Consider the following 16,061-nt stretch of genomic DNA (forward strand, 5'->3'; position numbering starts at 1 on the left):
CTGTATTGCTCTGGCTGAACCCTGGCTGGCTTTACACGCAGCGTTCATCCAGTAGGACTGGGGTGGAGGGGGGTAGGGGGGGGGTCACGCCCACTGGGGATTCCCCACAGACAAAAACAGCTTTGCTATTTCACATGTCAGCTCTTCCCCCTTATCGCCTTTCATTGCTCACATGCCCTCCGGCCCGTCTCTGCCCGGAGCTCAGTGTTACCGGATATTTAGACGACGGAGGAACAGTTCGCCTCGTTTCATTTGTGTTATAAAGTTTGGAATGACTTTACTATATTCTTAAACACTCTCAAAAATCTTTAAAAAACAAACAAAACAAACAAAAAAAACCCTAAAGGCCATTCCGAGGTAGTGTATTCGTGTTGGAAGCGGTGGCATGAAACGCAGCGGCTCATTCCTCCGGTTTCACAAAGGAGCGGTGGTTTCCTCAGGTGTCACTAGGCTTTCCTCGGAGGACCGGGCACATCACCGAGCAGCGGCAACGCCACCAGCTACCAGGCTCTAAATCCGCAGGTGGTGGTGGAGGGAGGTGGGAAAGCCCAGCGAGGCCACCATGGCGAGCGGCGACTACAGAAAAGAGGACTTGCAGGAGGAGAACCGCACGGACTCTGGTATCGACTCGTACAGGTCCATACTGAAGGAGGAGCCGTTTCCGAAAGCGGCGCGGGACCCGGGCTCCGACGGCAGCGGGCCCAGGGACAAGTTTTCCGCCGGAGAGGAGCGCCTGGACTCTGCTTACGGCTCGTCGTCCCTCACGGTGGAGAGCCTGTCAGAGATAGTGGAGGACTGCAACCTTTCCAGCCGCGAGGAGGAAAAAGCACAGGGCACAGAACTCAGTGAGCAGGAGGAAAACTTGCTCACAACTATTACTGAAGATGGAGACACGTATGTATTAATTTATTTGCTTATTTTCTTTTCTTTTTTTAATCCTATCTCAGATTGTGTTGTGCTGGATTTATTCAGTTGCTTTACTGACAGGCCAGCTGATGCAGACTGATGCAATTTTATTATGATGCCTTCCATTTTAAATATACAACCATGCTATTCCAGTTAGTTAGGCTACCATTCTGTTGGCAGTATTTTGAGTCGACTATTTCAGTTTTTGCCCCACTAATGTCTTTAATGAAGTGGCCTGCATGATCAAAGTAACTTTATCTCAATAATCTCTTGGGTTAATAAGCAATTTTCTCTTCAATTTACCTCAGAAAATCTTTTATACATATATTAGCTCTATTAAATTGACTTTCACAATGTCAGCTTAGTGTGGAATCCACCTCTCCATAGTAAAAACCAAGAATAGAAGGCAGTAGTAGGCTAGTGTAAGATGTTATTGTTTAGTGATTCAGCCAGGTTATGAGAGCATGATCTCAAATTACTACAGTCTCTCTGCACCCAGGTGATGTTTTCTTTGACATCACCTGATGATTCAACCAACTAATTGCCTGTCAGCCACAACACATAAGTCTTTTTGACTCCATGGTAATTGGACATGATGAAACTAAAGTGCTGTTTATGAAGTCTATAAATGAACCTGGATTTACGCCATAGTGTGTGTGTGTGTGTGTTTTTTTTTATTGGTTTTGAAGGGGATTTCATTGTGGTGCGATACTGCTGAGTTTTTATGAGCCTTGTCATGGTCATGGATGTGGACGGACTCCTGTGGGGCGTCTCAGTTGGAAAGCAGAAGTGAAACAGATAGGCCTGGACTTCCCCATGTAGCACAGACAAAGCACATGCTGTGAGGCAGTCATGTCTTTAATTTTTGATCCAGCAGCTTACCAGTAAGGCTAGGACAATGTGTGTGTGTGTGTGTGTGTGTGTGTTTTGGTGGATCCCAGCATTCACCACCCACTTTGATTATTTCACCAGGCGAATGGAAAGATACGATCCCTAAAAATGTTGATTAGTGTGTGCAGACAGACTCACCAGCCACAGCCAGCGTTTCTCAGCCTTTCGACTGGTGGCTGGTGTTAATTTCTCAGTCTGAATCAGTGAGACAAAGGCCACTGCTTCATGCACATCACCCAAAGACTCCTACGTCCGCATGGCCTCTCGCAGCCTTATCAGCCCCAGACCTTCCTTTGTGACCCACTCATCCTTTCAAGTGCTGCTATGTCATCAGACTGTTTTGACGTTTTAGTGCTAATGACTACTGTGACTACCAGCCTAATCAAACCACTAATGTAGTCAGAGCGTCGCTGTGTTGTTGTCTCTCTGACCTCTTTTTATTTCCGCTCCCTGATTGTTTGTGCCGCATGGTTTCAGTGTCTAACTCCTAAGTTTAGATACCTGCTAGAAAACACCTGAAACGCACCACATCAGTCTGCTGAGACTCTGAGAAAGAACCATGCAAACCCTCATTTTTCCCCTGTGGGATTTTTTTTAGCTCTTATTCATTCAAGTCTTACTCAAACCAGGAAGTCCCTTTGACATGACTGTCTGCTCACAGGAGGGCCTCGCTGGCAGGGCAGAGCCGTTAGTCTGCACTCATTTGAATCAGGGTCATTGAGGTCTTTTGTGTCCCAGTGAAATATTTTCACACACACATTTTGAATGAATGACATCATTTGACTTCATTCAGACAGTTTGATAAGTTGCCCTTTTCACATCGCGGCACGTTTGACCTGAAAGGTTGCATCTTTCATTACAAACATTCAAAAACAACTTTAAAAAGCAATACAAATTCATGACAAAAATGCATTTTAAAATACTTTTGTCAAGGGATGAGTCATTTTTTAAGGGATTCTGTTTTTTTTTTTTAAATGCATTGTTGATCACTGAATCCCCTGATTATTTTGCATTTATATCTGTTTGAAGACTAAATTAATCTGGCTGTGAAAAGTTAAAGAATCCAGCTAATGTAATAAAACAGACATTTGGTACAACTATTACAATCATTCATTCAACCAGTATGCTCAATGCAAGACATTGAATGTAACTGCCTTTGACATGCATAGAAAATCTCTGTAAGATAACAAAGCACATTTTATTGATCATCCAGTTAAAAAGTACAAAGAATATGTCATCCATTATAGTGAAATTCCAAGTCGTTTGTGGTGAATATTTTCAATGCTTCAGACATCACAATATTATAAAAAATTTTCATTTGGTAATAGGTGATAAGAATTTTTTTTAAAATATCATTATTGGACTGAATGGCTTTTTTTTTTTTTTTAAATCTCATGGAAAATAACATGATCATAACTGATCAAACACAACAAACACTGAAATCCCATGTGACTCAAGGGGACAGAAAATGTGTGTTAAGTACTGAAATTTCTAATATGAATAATATTTCTCTTTCCATTTTGGTTAAATGGCATTTATTCTGCACCAAACCTCACTACTGAACCTACAGTATAAGCGAGGAAAGGGAACAAGGTCTTAACAGTGACCTACTGTATAGTTCACTGTCTGCTTTACACTCAACCTCATTTATGTCCTTGTGTGAGTAGGAATCAGTTTCAGCTTGTATCACATGAAATTGAAGAAAATATATGTATAAAGATCAGTTTTCATAACTTGGAACTATATCTTTGATTTGGTCAGAAGCAAAAATGTGTTCAAATCCTTTGCTAAATGACAGCAGTCCCACTGTGTGTTATAGGTTAGTCTAAATTAAGCACTAATGCTTGGTTCCATTTCCTGCTTTTTGCACACATTTGTTTGCTACAACTTCCCACTCAGGTTTTGAGGTTACTGTATTGTTCTTTTTCACTTGCTTTGCCTTTAAGCATTTTAACTGAAGCCTACAAAGTTGCAGCCGCTGACAGATTGTTTTAACTTGCCCCTTTGTTTGACATCGTACCGTGCTATCTTTTCTAAAAAAATTCTCGTATTGCTCAATATCTCGACCATTAATTCTTGCCACTCAGCCCACTAAGCATTACATTTCCAGGTATTTTGAGATGAACACTGAGGGAAAATTATGTGGCAATATTTGTTCTCCGTATCTTGTTGAAATGCTCTTTTTTCCTACTTCTCTAGAACGCTGCCTTTGAGTTGATTGCTCAATATAAGAAAAAGTAGGCCTACAAGTTTTTGCAAGCATGATAGATATGACGATATGTTTTCTTTCTGTTTGCCACTCCTTTAGAATCCTGCATTTAGCAATCATTCATGAGGATGAATTCTTTGCTCACCAGTTGATACAGCTATTCCCAAAAGATGTCCTGGACATCCAAAACAATTTGTACCAGGTAAGTGCAACTGCAACACGTCTCATTAAACAAAACTAGCAGAGGTTTTACTGGAACTTTTCAACCCTTGATTACTTCCTCAAAATTAATATTTTGATTGTGGCAACAGTAGTATTATTTATACCTCTGGAATTCAAGGGAACTGCTGTTCCTCTTTCTCTGCAGTACATCCTCTCTCAGGGACGTCATTGTGGGTGGTTCCAGTGTTAGCTCATAAGGGACTTTGAATGGAAACTCCCCTCCTCTACCTCCTGTAGAAATAGAACCACAGGGAACTGTGGAGTGTATCCTTGTGCGAGTGTGGGCGGAGGAATCTTTCCAATCTTTCAAGATGACAGACGTGGTTCTTGTCAGGGTAAAAAACAGTGTAGACAAAGCAAGCTGACAGAACTGCATGAGAACCGCTTGTTTCAAAGGAAACATCTGAAGAGGCAAAGTTGACACTCAGCAATTCGCTCAGTGACTCAGTCCTGTTCTCTTAGAAGAGTTTACCAAAAGCCACACATGCACGGTGGCCATTTTGATTGCCTAATTTCCCCTCAACAGTCAATCTATGAGCTGACATTTGGAGACATTAACAAAGAATCCTTGTTTATCCCTTATGGGTTTTTAAAGGATTTAAATCCACCCTAAAATACACTTGAACAACAGCTGTTAGCAATGTACTTTGCCTTTCCGGAGCTGTTTTGTTGTTTGGTGGTGTATTTTTCTTATTCCTGTGGACAACTGGTCAAACACAGACAGTGTGACGTCACAGCAAGCTGTCTGCAGCACAGCTACAATGGAGTTTAACTGCAGAAAATGTTTCAGTGATCTAAAACATCAGCGGTAAACATCAGGTTTTTGTGTCAGTCCCGCAGAATCAAAGAGCGAGGGTTTTTTCTAGAGCCGCCATTTTGCACCGACGTTCAACAGTCATACAGGGAGAAATCCATCGTAGAAGAGACAGAGAGACCAATTCCTCCATAGAGAGTAGCCTCAATAGACCAGAATGCAATGCAGCACAGACATGTTGTGTTTTGAGTAAGGGGCACGACTCTCAATTCTCCTCAACTGGAGAAACTCTCACTTCACTATCGCTATCACTCCCTTTACCTACAGGTATAACCTACAGCTGAACACAACAAGTTCATGCCCCTTTGTTGTTGAAAAGCATTCTGGAAAATGTAGGAAATCACTAACTGAAGTAAATGTAAACGACAAAGATTGAGGGAAAGTGGGTATATCAAAAAAGTAAATTACAGCACTTCAGTTCTGAAATTTTGTGACATCCAGTTTTGATTGCACATCCCATCCCCCTCCTTTGCCAACCCCTGTGTTATTTCTGTTTTTGACGATACCCAGACTCCTTTGCACCTGGCCACCTACCTGAACCTGCCCAGCGTGGTGCACGGCCTGGTGGAGAAAGGGGTCAGCCTGGAGCTGCAGGACCAGGATGGGAACACTGCGCTCCACGTGGCTTGCCAGCACGGCCAGACGGACTGCGTCACCCAGATGACCAGAGAGGTTTCCCCCAGCAAGCTGGCACCGGTCCTCGAGACCCAGAACTGGAGAGGTGAAAACAAGGACTAGCTCTCATGGTGCTGTTGTCTAGGGCCATTTCCTGTTTATGTGTTTGCATCGTTGGTGTGATGACTTGTCTGCATTTACGGCTGAATTTGTATTTCCCAGATTGCTCAACTCAAATTTTTCAGTATGTCTTTTAGTCCTTTCATGAAGCTGGTACTTGCTCTGAGTCTGTGCCAAAATCTTTAAGTAAACACTTAACTTGCTTGCCATTTCCCATGCAGCATTAAAGAAACATCACATTTGAAATGGATCAATCATAGATATAGACATAGACCTTCTAGCTTCAATCACTTTAGGGAAAACTGGGAAAAGTTAATGGAAATGTAAGGATAAGTTAGATGAGACGCAGGCTGAATCTCAGCATCATTCAGGATTTAAAGCAGATTTGGTTTTGCTCGCCCCAGAAACAGGGGGTGGCACATATCTGACTGATTTGAAAAATCTGTTTAAGTGGATCTCTTCTCTCCTGGTCTCAGAGGTTGATGTTGCCGATTGGAAAACCATCATTTTTATAATGCATTTCTGTTTTGTTTTTTTTGTTTTTTTATCTCAAAATGAACCCAGTGACGTTCCACATTACAAACAAGATGTGTACTTGCAGGTCTTACCTGTCTGCACATGGCGACACTGAGCAGGCATCATCACCTTATGAAGCTCCTGATGAAAAAGGGAGCAGACCTGAATATCCAGGTTAGTCTGTCAAATGTACCTTTCCTTATTATTAGGATCCCAGACAATATGCTTTAAGGAACGTACACTGCATTGCATGGTTTTTTTATGATAATGGGGGAAACACACATTTGACATGTGGGTGTCTCTGTGGTTAGAGAGACTACAGTGTAACTAAGTGTGACTCGGGCTCAAACCCTGCAACAACCAAGTGAGACTCTTTAAGAAAGCTTCAAATTTGTCCTTGATTTAGACAGTCAACCTCTACCTGTACTCTGCTTATAAGCTTCGGTCCACATATCTGTCTGTCTCAGAGGAATATGTGAAGTAAACTAAATCCGGGTGATGGAGAGGATTTGTTTTTCCCATGTATAACCAAGCTTTAGTCTGTCTCTGAATTGGACTGCCCCACGGTGTAACCACATGCGATCCAATAATGTGCCAGTATTTATAATCACACTTATCCCTTCCAAACTCTGTTTACTGCTCGTAACCCTATGTTGTACTCCCGGCTATAAATTTGCTGCACCTGTGCAATGCTGACAGTGATATGAGCTGAGCTCAGGGGTTCCTACAGGATTCATAGAGACGTAATTAGATTTGGGATATGATTAGGCCGGTCCGGCTGCAGCTTTTTCAAGGATCACTGGGAGCCAAGCCGCCCAGTCCCAGTCTGACAGGGGAAAAGCCCCGCCGCTCTGACTTACTATTGATGGCAATGGGAGGGAACACGTCAGTCTGTCCCGAAACTACCCGAGACATTCCTCTGAGTTTAACTCACTGCCCAAAGATATCACTCTGCCATCCCACTGCCTTATTAATTTATTTGTTTGTTTGTTAGTTTTTATTGTTGTAATAATAATAATAATAACTAGGCATCAACTTTAGACTTAATCAAATCCTAAAAATAAAGCTTGTACAACTTCTCAAAAGGGTAACAAAGACATGAAGACATTAGGACATTAAGACGAGATAACTGACATGTCACAGGTTACAGAAGGTGAGTAAGGCAGAGGAAATGAGGGTGAGGGGAGCAACAAACCAAAAAGAAATCAAACACACACTTGTGGCTTTTCACAATGTGGCCAATGAGAGGCTTTTGGAGGGATGTGATCACAGGCGAGACAAAAAAAAATCAGAAAAACCGTAATCTCTCATTTAGAAACGAAAACTGAAATCCTGAGAAGAAAAACTGATGACATCAAGTAAACTGATAGCCAATATAGAAATCTGATATAAATCATAAATTTTTGTTGGTTTTGTTGGTTTCATGTTGTGAGATGCATTGCCCTTCCAGCATAATTGTATTGCCTTATTTATTTATTTGTTTGTTTGTTAGTTTTTATTGTTGTAATAATAATAATAATAATAATAATAACTAGGCATCAGCTTTAGACATAATCAAATTCTAAAAAATAAAGCTTGTACAACTTTTCAAAAGCAAAGTTAGAAAGTGTTTGCACATTAAAACGTTGAATAAAACAGCAAATAAACAAACTACAAATGAACTACTTCATGCTTCATGTTCTTATCCCATATCTCCCCCTGACCTTTTTCTGTCTCCCCCCCCCCTCCTCCCCCGCAGGAAGGAACCAGCGGGAAGACGGCTCTCCACCTCGCCGTCGAGCTGCACGACATGCAGGCGGTGACTCTGCTGCTCAACAACGGCGCCAACGTGGACGGGGCCATGTTCAACGGCTGCACGCCCCTGCACCTCGCCGTGGGACGGCAGGACGCCGCCACCGCCAACCTCCTCTGCCAGTCGGGCGCTGACAAAATGCTGCGGAACATGGAGGACGAGACGGCGCTGGATCTAGCTGACGGCAACGATGATGTAAGTGGGTTTGGCTCGCCTGCAGTGCCGTAACTTCAGTGATGCGCGCGTGCATACTGGGGGTCAAATATTGTGAAATTCCCATTGTTTCGCTTGAGGAATGCAATGCAAATTCAGAGACGGTGTGTCATCGGTAAAACGTGACCTTCTGTTGTATCCTTGTCTTTCAGATTCTGGCTCTATTCCCATTTGACGACATCCAGATCTCCGGGAGGTCGGTGGTGGGTGTGAAGTATTGAGCTGAATCAGAGGTTGAACTATGAATTCGGATTCATCTGGAGCCTCGCCGCGGCTGGCATCTTTTTTTTTTAAAATGAAAAGCTTTATTTCAGCCGAGGAGGCCATGATATAGTTTCTCCATTTGTAGTATGTTTTGATCTTATGGTTATTTATCTGTTTTCCAGGCAAATATGCGCTCTCTGTAAATTTCCCTTCCTTCTTACAAAGAGGTACAAAGGCAAATATGATTCTGCTTAATTGACTCTAACCTGGACTCTGATAAAAAATCAATGTTTGTAAGTTATTTGCTCGTTTTCCGCTTGTTGCCTCGTGTCTCTAGAGGGTTTGCATTTAGCAACATCATCCACTTCACTATGAGTGCCAAAATTTATATCAGAGTTTTCATTGTCCATAAAAAACGCTCTAGAAATCTACCTCTTTATCACATTAACTCAATTTTGATGGTTAGAAATGGAACTTCAACTCAAGATGCTTCGCTGGTTCCCAAACCTTATCAGTGCTGTGATTGCCTTTGTGTTGTACCTCTATCTCTCCTTTTAGGCCCAGGTTTATATTTCTGAAACTCTTTTTTTTATTTAACTCTGCAAGAAACGATAACAAGTGAACATTTGACAGGGTAACAAAGACATGAAGACATTAGGACATTAAGACGAGATAACTGACATGTCACAGGTTACAGAAGGAGAGTTAGGCAGAGGAAATGAGGGTGAGGGGAGCAACAAACCAAAAAGAAATCAAACACACACTTGTGGCTTTTCACAATGTGGCCAATGAAAGGCTTTTGGAGGGATGTGATCACAGGCAAGACAAAAAAAAATCAGAAAAACCGTAATGTCTCATTTAGAAACAAAAGCTGAAATCCTGAGAAGAAAAACTGATGACATCAAGTAAACTGATAGCCAATATAGAAATCTGATATAAATCGCAAATGTACACCTGCAGCTTCATCTTTGATTGTTGGTTTTGTTGGTTTCGTGTTGTGAGATGCATTGCCCTTCCAGCATAATTGTATTGGCGGTAGAACGTCGTGCTGCAGCAGCTACACAGCATGTCAACGTGTTTCTGTACTTATCCTTCGTGTCACTCGTCTGCAGTAAATTCCTTGGTGTGTAATTACACTGGCCTGCCTAGATATAATAAGCAGTTCCAAGCTCATCATTTATTTTGTAATAAAATGAATAAATTATAATTGCATCTTGTCATCTTTTCTTGGGGAGGGGATCCTTGGAAAATGTGGACCTATGTTTATGGACACCAGTATACTGTATGATAAATGCACACACACACACACACACACACACACACACACAGAGTGAATATTCTCTAACATTTATTCTCTGCTGATTATTTATGACCTTTGATTTATCTTTTTGCCTCATGTGCAACCAGTACATGTTGTTCCTCTGTTTATTCCATTTTAAATGTGCAGATAAATAAACACTAATGTGATTTGCGCAACTGGACAGACTGTGCAGTCAAGTCGCCCAAGTTATTTTTATAAATTCTAACGAGCCGGCTGCATGACAAAGACTCTTTCATGAATACAACCCGATTCTTTTCCTCGTTTCCCGTCAGCTGCTTTTGTAGGTGTATCTTTTGTTTTCCTGTTACTGGCTTCTTCCTGATGGCCCCTGTGGTACAATGACGCTGGAACGGCTGGAAATTCCACTCAGCTCTCTCTCTCTCTTTCTCTCTCTCTCCCTCCCTCCCTCCCTCCCTCCCTCCTCTCATAAGCACATGCCCGAGGCGAGACAGGCTGAATAATAAAGAGGCTTTTCAGCTGGCAAGGGATGCATTGCTTGTGCTTGTTTCATGTTCCTAAAGGGATATTTACAAGAATAATTCTCACCTGTAACTGCAAATTGCCATGTTTTTCCATCCCAGGTAATCTATTTAACCTTTAAGTCAGGTAAACAAGGCTGTGAATGCAGTGCTGGGAAGAGTCCGGGCTCTGCAGTGGCAGGTTGAGGTGCACAGATACATGTGTTTTGGTTACAGCTACTAAACCAACAAACCTCTGTGGTCAACAACTAGAACAACGTGTTATGAAACCATGCCTGCTTCCCCATTGAGCTCATGGCCTGGAAAACACTCACTTTAAAGCTCTTTGTGTCATGTGACAATTAAAATATCTTGTCTAAATGTCAATTGCAACCTTGAGAACATAAGACAGGTCTATGTACAGGCCATGTGGGTGTTGTCACAGGCTATGTAAAAAACAAAACAAAATATGTTGTCAAAAAGTCAAATAAGCCAAATTCACTTGTCATTTCCACACTAGCATGAATTATGCTTTTCTACTCTAAATGAGTTATTGTCTTGATAGATGCATCAAGGCCTACAATATGAGCCTATATGATTGTCCGTTATTGGCATAAGATATGTGGAATAAGAACTTAAGTCATAGATAATATGCATCCATATTCATGTTCATAATGAGGAATCTTCAAACATCTCAAATCGATATCTCACTTTTTACAAGTGAATTATGATTTGCTGCTGAAATCAAATGCTGCCTTCAAGTGCTGCGGGGAGTAGTTTAATTATGACCAGAGCGCACTTGATCCAACAAAGTGGGAAATACAGCTGGGAAAGTTGCAGAGATGCAACATTTAAACAGTGGCAACAATGAATGGTAAACAAAGATTGATTTTATATGACATGTTATTGTTTGGTATCATATGGAAATTAATAGTATTGTTGAATGTTTCTATATTCCCTCTTTGTTTAACTTTTAGTTGTCACTCATATACAACAACATTTGGTTCATAAATTAATTACAACCTCAATTATATAGCCTGCCTGATGTGCATTTTCTCCTCTTTGTTTTGCTTCTGCAGCTCAAAGTTACTCTGTGCTGCTTGATTTAAGATAAGATAGCACTTTATTAATATCCTTGGGGAAATTCAGGTGCCACAGCAGCAACTGGAAGAAGAACAACAAGAAGAAAGTGAAGCAACGCCCATACAAACAACTATTTTTGCTAAAGGGTCAATTTTGTTGTTTACGACCAAAAGCACTTGAACGCATGCAATTGGTATTTACGACTTTTGAGCTTACGAGAGGCACTTGAAGGCAGCAGCAGAATCCCATTTCATCAAGGTGCAGTTGTTCTGCCACACCGATAGAGGGCAGGGACGCGGGGGGGGCGGTGTTCTCCGACTCCGGCATCCTTTAGTGTCTGAGGAAGGAGGAGGGGGGCCTTTCCTGCTCAAGTGAACACATCGGCAATAGAAGATAAGTTGAAGACACCGGAGAAAGAGACGGCTAACCCAAGGAAGACAAGCTCTATTTATCAAAATTCCTGCGTTTGTTGGATCCGTGCGGCTTCATGCTTTGTTAAAGCGGAAACGTTTGAATCTCTCGGCGTGACTGCTGCGCCAGGTGTCGGGCCACAGAGTGTGGGAAAATGCCATCTTTTTCATGGAGGTAATGTTAGGTACCAGGAAAAGCTAACTGGCAAATATTATGTTTGTGTGATGCTTAAGACGACTGTTTAGTGCGAGCGAGCGAGCTAACTGTAGACAGTTTACGGCTGTCAGCACGTACTTCCTCGTACGTTGGCATTATCAATCTGTCTTTATTTTTTTTTTTAAGTCTGCAAACAGCCTGCAGGCTAAAGTAAAGCTGTCTGGTCTGTTTGCTTGGTTATGGAATGGTATGTTCACTGTGAATGTAAGAAGCCAAATGTAGCTAGGCCACTCATAGCAACTTGGAGTTATAATAAGGAGACGTGTCATCTTTTAATTTTGTTTTATAATGGTTTTGCTGTCATTCCGGCCTGTTATAAGCAGTCATTCTCTCCTCAGGTGAATGTTGGCAGCACTCTGTCTGTGGTGTGAAAGCCTGTGGGCTGGCTGCCTAGCCGGTCTGTGTGCATTCCTCCATGTAAGAAGCTGCTTGTTCAAAGCCCAGGTCTCGCTGCAGTGGGCTGCTGTGGCCTGGCTGACCGGGCCGGAGCACAGAGCCACACAAAGAGGCTCTGTGTGAGGCAGGCAGGCAGGCGGGCCCCCTGGGAGGAGGCCCTCCCTCTGGATGGGATACACACTCTGTGCCACGGCAGCAAGGAACACACCTTTTTTTTCGGAGAAAGCTTAGGTTTCAGCACAGGTGTGTTTTACTCATCAGTGATTAGTGGGGGGCGCTTGTTGAAGCCGGTCCCATTGCTTCGTCCCATCGCTGAACAAGGAGAACCAGGGAAAAACTGGCCATCTTGGACTAATCTGATGTTGTCGTAGGGCCTAAAGGAACATTGCTGCAGTTCCAAGTGATCAGACAGCTTATAGTAAAAATGTCTCTGTTGCCTAGGGCGACGCCTCTCAATCGGTTCTGCTTCAAGACCCAAATTGTGAAGACACAGTATTCACCTGTTCAAGTTGTTCCTTCTCTGTTAACCTGACAGAGCTTTTAGGTCCCAGCCCACCGCTTGACTCACTGTCTTACGTACGTACTTTAGGATGTAGCCTGTGATACTGACACCATATTGTGTTGCTCTGTAGGGTTTGGCCTGCGCTGGTGCTGCTCCTCTTCCCTTCCGCTGTGGCTGCAGATGAAGAGTCGTCGCTGCTGGAGGGCTGGCGCGATGTGTGGCTCTTCCGCTTCTTCGTCAACGTGCTGGGATACTCCACCATCATCATCCCCGGCTACCTCCTCATTAGCTACTTCAAGCGCATCAATTACCTAGAAACAGGTTCGGGTTAGTGAGCTACACTGCACTCTGGGAAACAAAGGCTAATTAAAGCCAAGCAAACAATGAGAAGAGAATGTGATCATGTGATTAATGCGTTTATGTCTTTCAGGTCATGGCATCTGCTACCCTATCGTTAAGACCTGTGTGTTTGGCAGTGAAGCCAAGTCTGGCCTGTTGGATGACGTGTCGATTGCACCCAGGAATGAGGGTGATTCAGGTTCGCCGGTCAGACAAGCCGTCAAGTTAGTCTTTTGTGCTGCAGGGCTTCAGGTGAGCTCCCTCCCAGGAAGTACAGTCATTTAATCCATATAGCCTACATCTGAGTCCCACCATATTATGTTTCTCCTATTCATCAAGATGTAGCGCGGGGTGCTTTTACTTTTGTTTGTTCAAGGCAACAGAGGCAGTTTGGGCAGCTTTCTGTTTGTTGGCCATTTTAAAAGATATCGCAGTGCAGTTTGCATAAAGGGAGTGGCAGGGAGGAGCCGGTTAACTGGAGCAGAGTGGTAACTGTCCCACCTGTGACATCAAGCTCTACATAAAGTACCAAAGTGAATCAGTCTATCAGTCTCTACAAAAACACAAAGATGGGAATAAATGCACTTTAATGTCAGGGTTTTAATGCCAAGTGAGGGATCATTCAGAAGTCAGGGAGAGAAAGGCAGTTTTATTTGGGAGGGGTGGAGGGGCGGGAATGTTCAAATATGGAAAAACTGAAATTGTATTTACACCCACTAGTGCAGCATGAGGTCACCATGAAAGATAATCTGTTTTCTAGGAAGTAAAAGTAGTGGGAGTTAATTTCATGGGGACTTTAAAGCCTGTATTCTTTGATTCTTAGGCGTCCTACCTGACATGGGGCGTCCTGCAGGAGAGGGTGATGACGCGTTCCTACGGCGCCTCGACTCCCGAGGAGGAAGGTGAGAAGTTCAAGGACTCCCAGTTCCTGGTGTTCATGAACCGCATCCTGGCGCTGACCGTGTCGGGCCTGTGGTGCGTGCTGTTCAAGCAGCCTCGCCACGGCGCGCCCATGTACAAGTACTCGTTCGCCTCGCTCTCCAACATCATGAGCAGCTGGTGCCAGTACGAGGCCCTCAAGTACATCAGCTTCCCCACGCAGGTGCTGGCCAAGGCCTCCAAGGTCATCCCCGTCATGCTCATGGGCAAGATCGTCTCGCGCAAGAGCTACGAGTACTGGGAGTACTTCACCGCCGCCCTGATCTCGGTGGGCGTCAGCATGTTCCTGCTGTCCAGCACGGCCAGCAAGCACCCGTCCACCGTCACCACCTTCAGCGGCGTCGTCATCCTCGTCGGCTACATCGTCTTCGACAGCTTCACCTCCAACTGGCAGGACAACCTGTTCAAGTACAAGATGTCGTCGGTGCAGATGATGTTCGGCGTCAACCTGTTCTCCTGCCTGTTCACCGTGGGCTCGCTGCTGGAGCAGGGCGCCTTCTTCGACTCGCTGGCCTTCATGACGCGCCACTCGGAGTTCGCCTTCCACGCCGTGCTGCTGTCGGTCTGCTCGGCGTGCGGCCAGCTCTTCATCTTCTACACCATCAACCAGTTCGGCGCCGCCGTCTTCACCATCATCATGACCCTGCGGCAGGCCATCGCCATCCTGCTCTCCTGCTTCCTGTACGGGCACGCCGTCACCATGGTGGGCGGCTTCGGCGTGGGCGTGGTGTTCCTGGCGCTCTTCCTGCGGGTGTACGCGCGCAGCCGCATGAAGGCGGGCCGGCGCTCGGCACAGCCGCTCGCGCAGAAGGTGTAGGGCTGAGAGAAGTCGCACCAAACTGGGAACTGAGACCACGTTTTCTGTGGTGCTTTTTTGTCTATTTGTGTGTATCTGGGTTTTTTTTTTTTACCGTTCTTGTCCTTGGGTTTTCATTTTCTTTAACAAAGGTACAGAAAGGGATTCTGCATTTTTGAAGGTATTGGACTTGGCTATCACACCAAGATGCCCCCAAGGGGTCAGTGGGACTTTTTCTGATCAGCAGCCACAGGATTTTTGAGTGCCTGTCAAATTGGCTAACACATGAGGCCCATACTACAAAACTCTGCAAACTGCCCATCAACTCCATATAGTTGAATATTTTTACTTAAACCACCATATGTGGCTTATGCAGCCAATTAACGGTTACTGTGACAATGAGAGATGTCTGTGAAATTCATGGGATATTGGTGTTTGTCGACACCCAGTGAGCTGTGGTCCACTTGGAGCATTGCAGTCTGCAGTATGTACATCTCACATTTGTGTAAAACCTTGTTTCTCCACCCAGTGAAACATTTGTAAAATAACTACATTTCCAGCATCAAATGGCATGATCATACATGCATTAACCAGTTAACCATCAGGTTATACTGACAAACAATAGCTTTTTTCTTTAATTTCCTCTTGATTGTTGTTACTGTGTGTTTCCTCCCATGTCTTTAAAGTGATGAAAAGAGACGGATTACTGGGAGTGTTGGCTTAAGTATATGGGAAAACAGTTTCCCAGCACTAAGAGTTAACCAGAAAACACAATGAAACAGTTCCTACTATTTCATTATTACACACTTGGCTATCCTATGCCAACAGATGTGTTGTAAAATGTTCTGCGGTACTGTTTTAAATTGCAAATCGATGCTCTGTTCAGTTCCTGGAAGGTCTGCAGTTACTGAGCAGTGAGCCTTGGAAATTATCCTCTTAGTCCACATTTAACATCAGCTGAGTGATATTATATTTGTTTTTTTTATTTATTTTGTCAATTCAAAAGTGCATTATAAACCCACTATTAGATTTAGAATTCTTTATTGCTGCCCTTAAAATGTCCACACAGCCGAATACGTGCTCCAGAAAAAAAAAAGT

At 43.6% G+C, this 16,061-nt stretch overlaps 2 protein-coding genes across 4 annotated transcripts; both read left to right on the forward strand.

Moving 5' to 3' along the window:
* Positions 1-169: 169 nt before the first annotated feature.
* On the forward strand, positions 170-9,709 carry nfkbie (nuclear factor of kappa light polypeptide gene enhancer in B-cells inhibitor, epsilon). 2 transcript variants are annotated; one of them, XR_011696220.1, is made up of 6 exons: positions 170-894; positions 4,106-4,208; positions 5,553-5,763; positions 6,342-6,467; positions 8,032-8,280; positions 8,451-9,709. XR_011696220.1 is itself a non-coding variant. In XM_071537231.1 (6 exons), the coding sequence occupies exons 1-6, from the start codon at positions 563-565 to the stop codon at positions 8,517-8,519; spliced, it is 1,053 nt and encodes a 350-aa protein (XP_071393332.1). In that variant the 5' UTR covers positions 170-562; the 3' UTR covers positions 8,520-9,709. The 2 variants fall into 2 exon arrangements, 1 of the variants encoding a protein (XP_071393332.1); XM_071537231.1 differs by having other exon boundaries at positions 6,379-6,467.
* A 2,013-nt stretch (positions 9,710-11,722) lies between these two features.
* Positions 11,723-16,061, forward strand: slc35b2 (solute carrier family 35 member B2). Of its 2 annotated transcripts, none has more exons than XM_071537217.1 (4): positions 11,723-11,949; positions 13,020-13,216; positions 13,320-13,480; positions 14,052-16,061. In XM_071537217.1, the coding sequence occupies exons 1-4, from the start codon at positions 11,930-11,932 to the stop codon at positions 14,982-14,984; spliced, it is 1,311 nt and encodes a 436-aa protein (XP_071393318.1). In that variant the 5' UTR covers positions 11,723-11,929; the 3' UTR covers positions 14,985-16,061. The 2 variants fall into 2 exon arrangements, with proteins under 2 accessions (XP_071393318.1, XP_071393319.1); XM_071537218.1 differs by having other exon boundaries at positions 13,020-13,210.

This window comes from Centroberyx affinis, unplaced genomic scaffold (genome assembly GCF_046629955.1).
Source record: "Centroberyx affinis isolate AG114_WGS23_722 - 3 ecotype Tasmania unplaced genomic scaffold, CSIRO-AGI_Caff_v1 ptg002997l_1, whole genome shotgun sequence".
Classification (NCBI taxonomy): Eukaryota; Metazoa; Chordata; class Actinopteri; order Beryciformes; family Berycidae; genus Centroberyx; species Centroberyx affinis.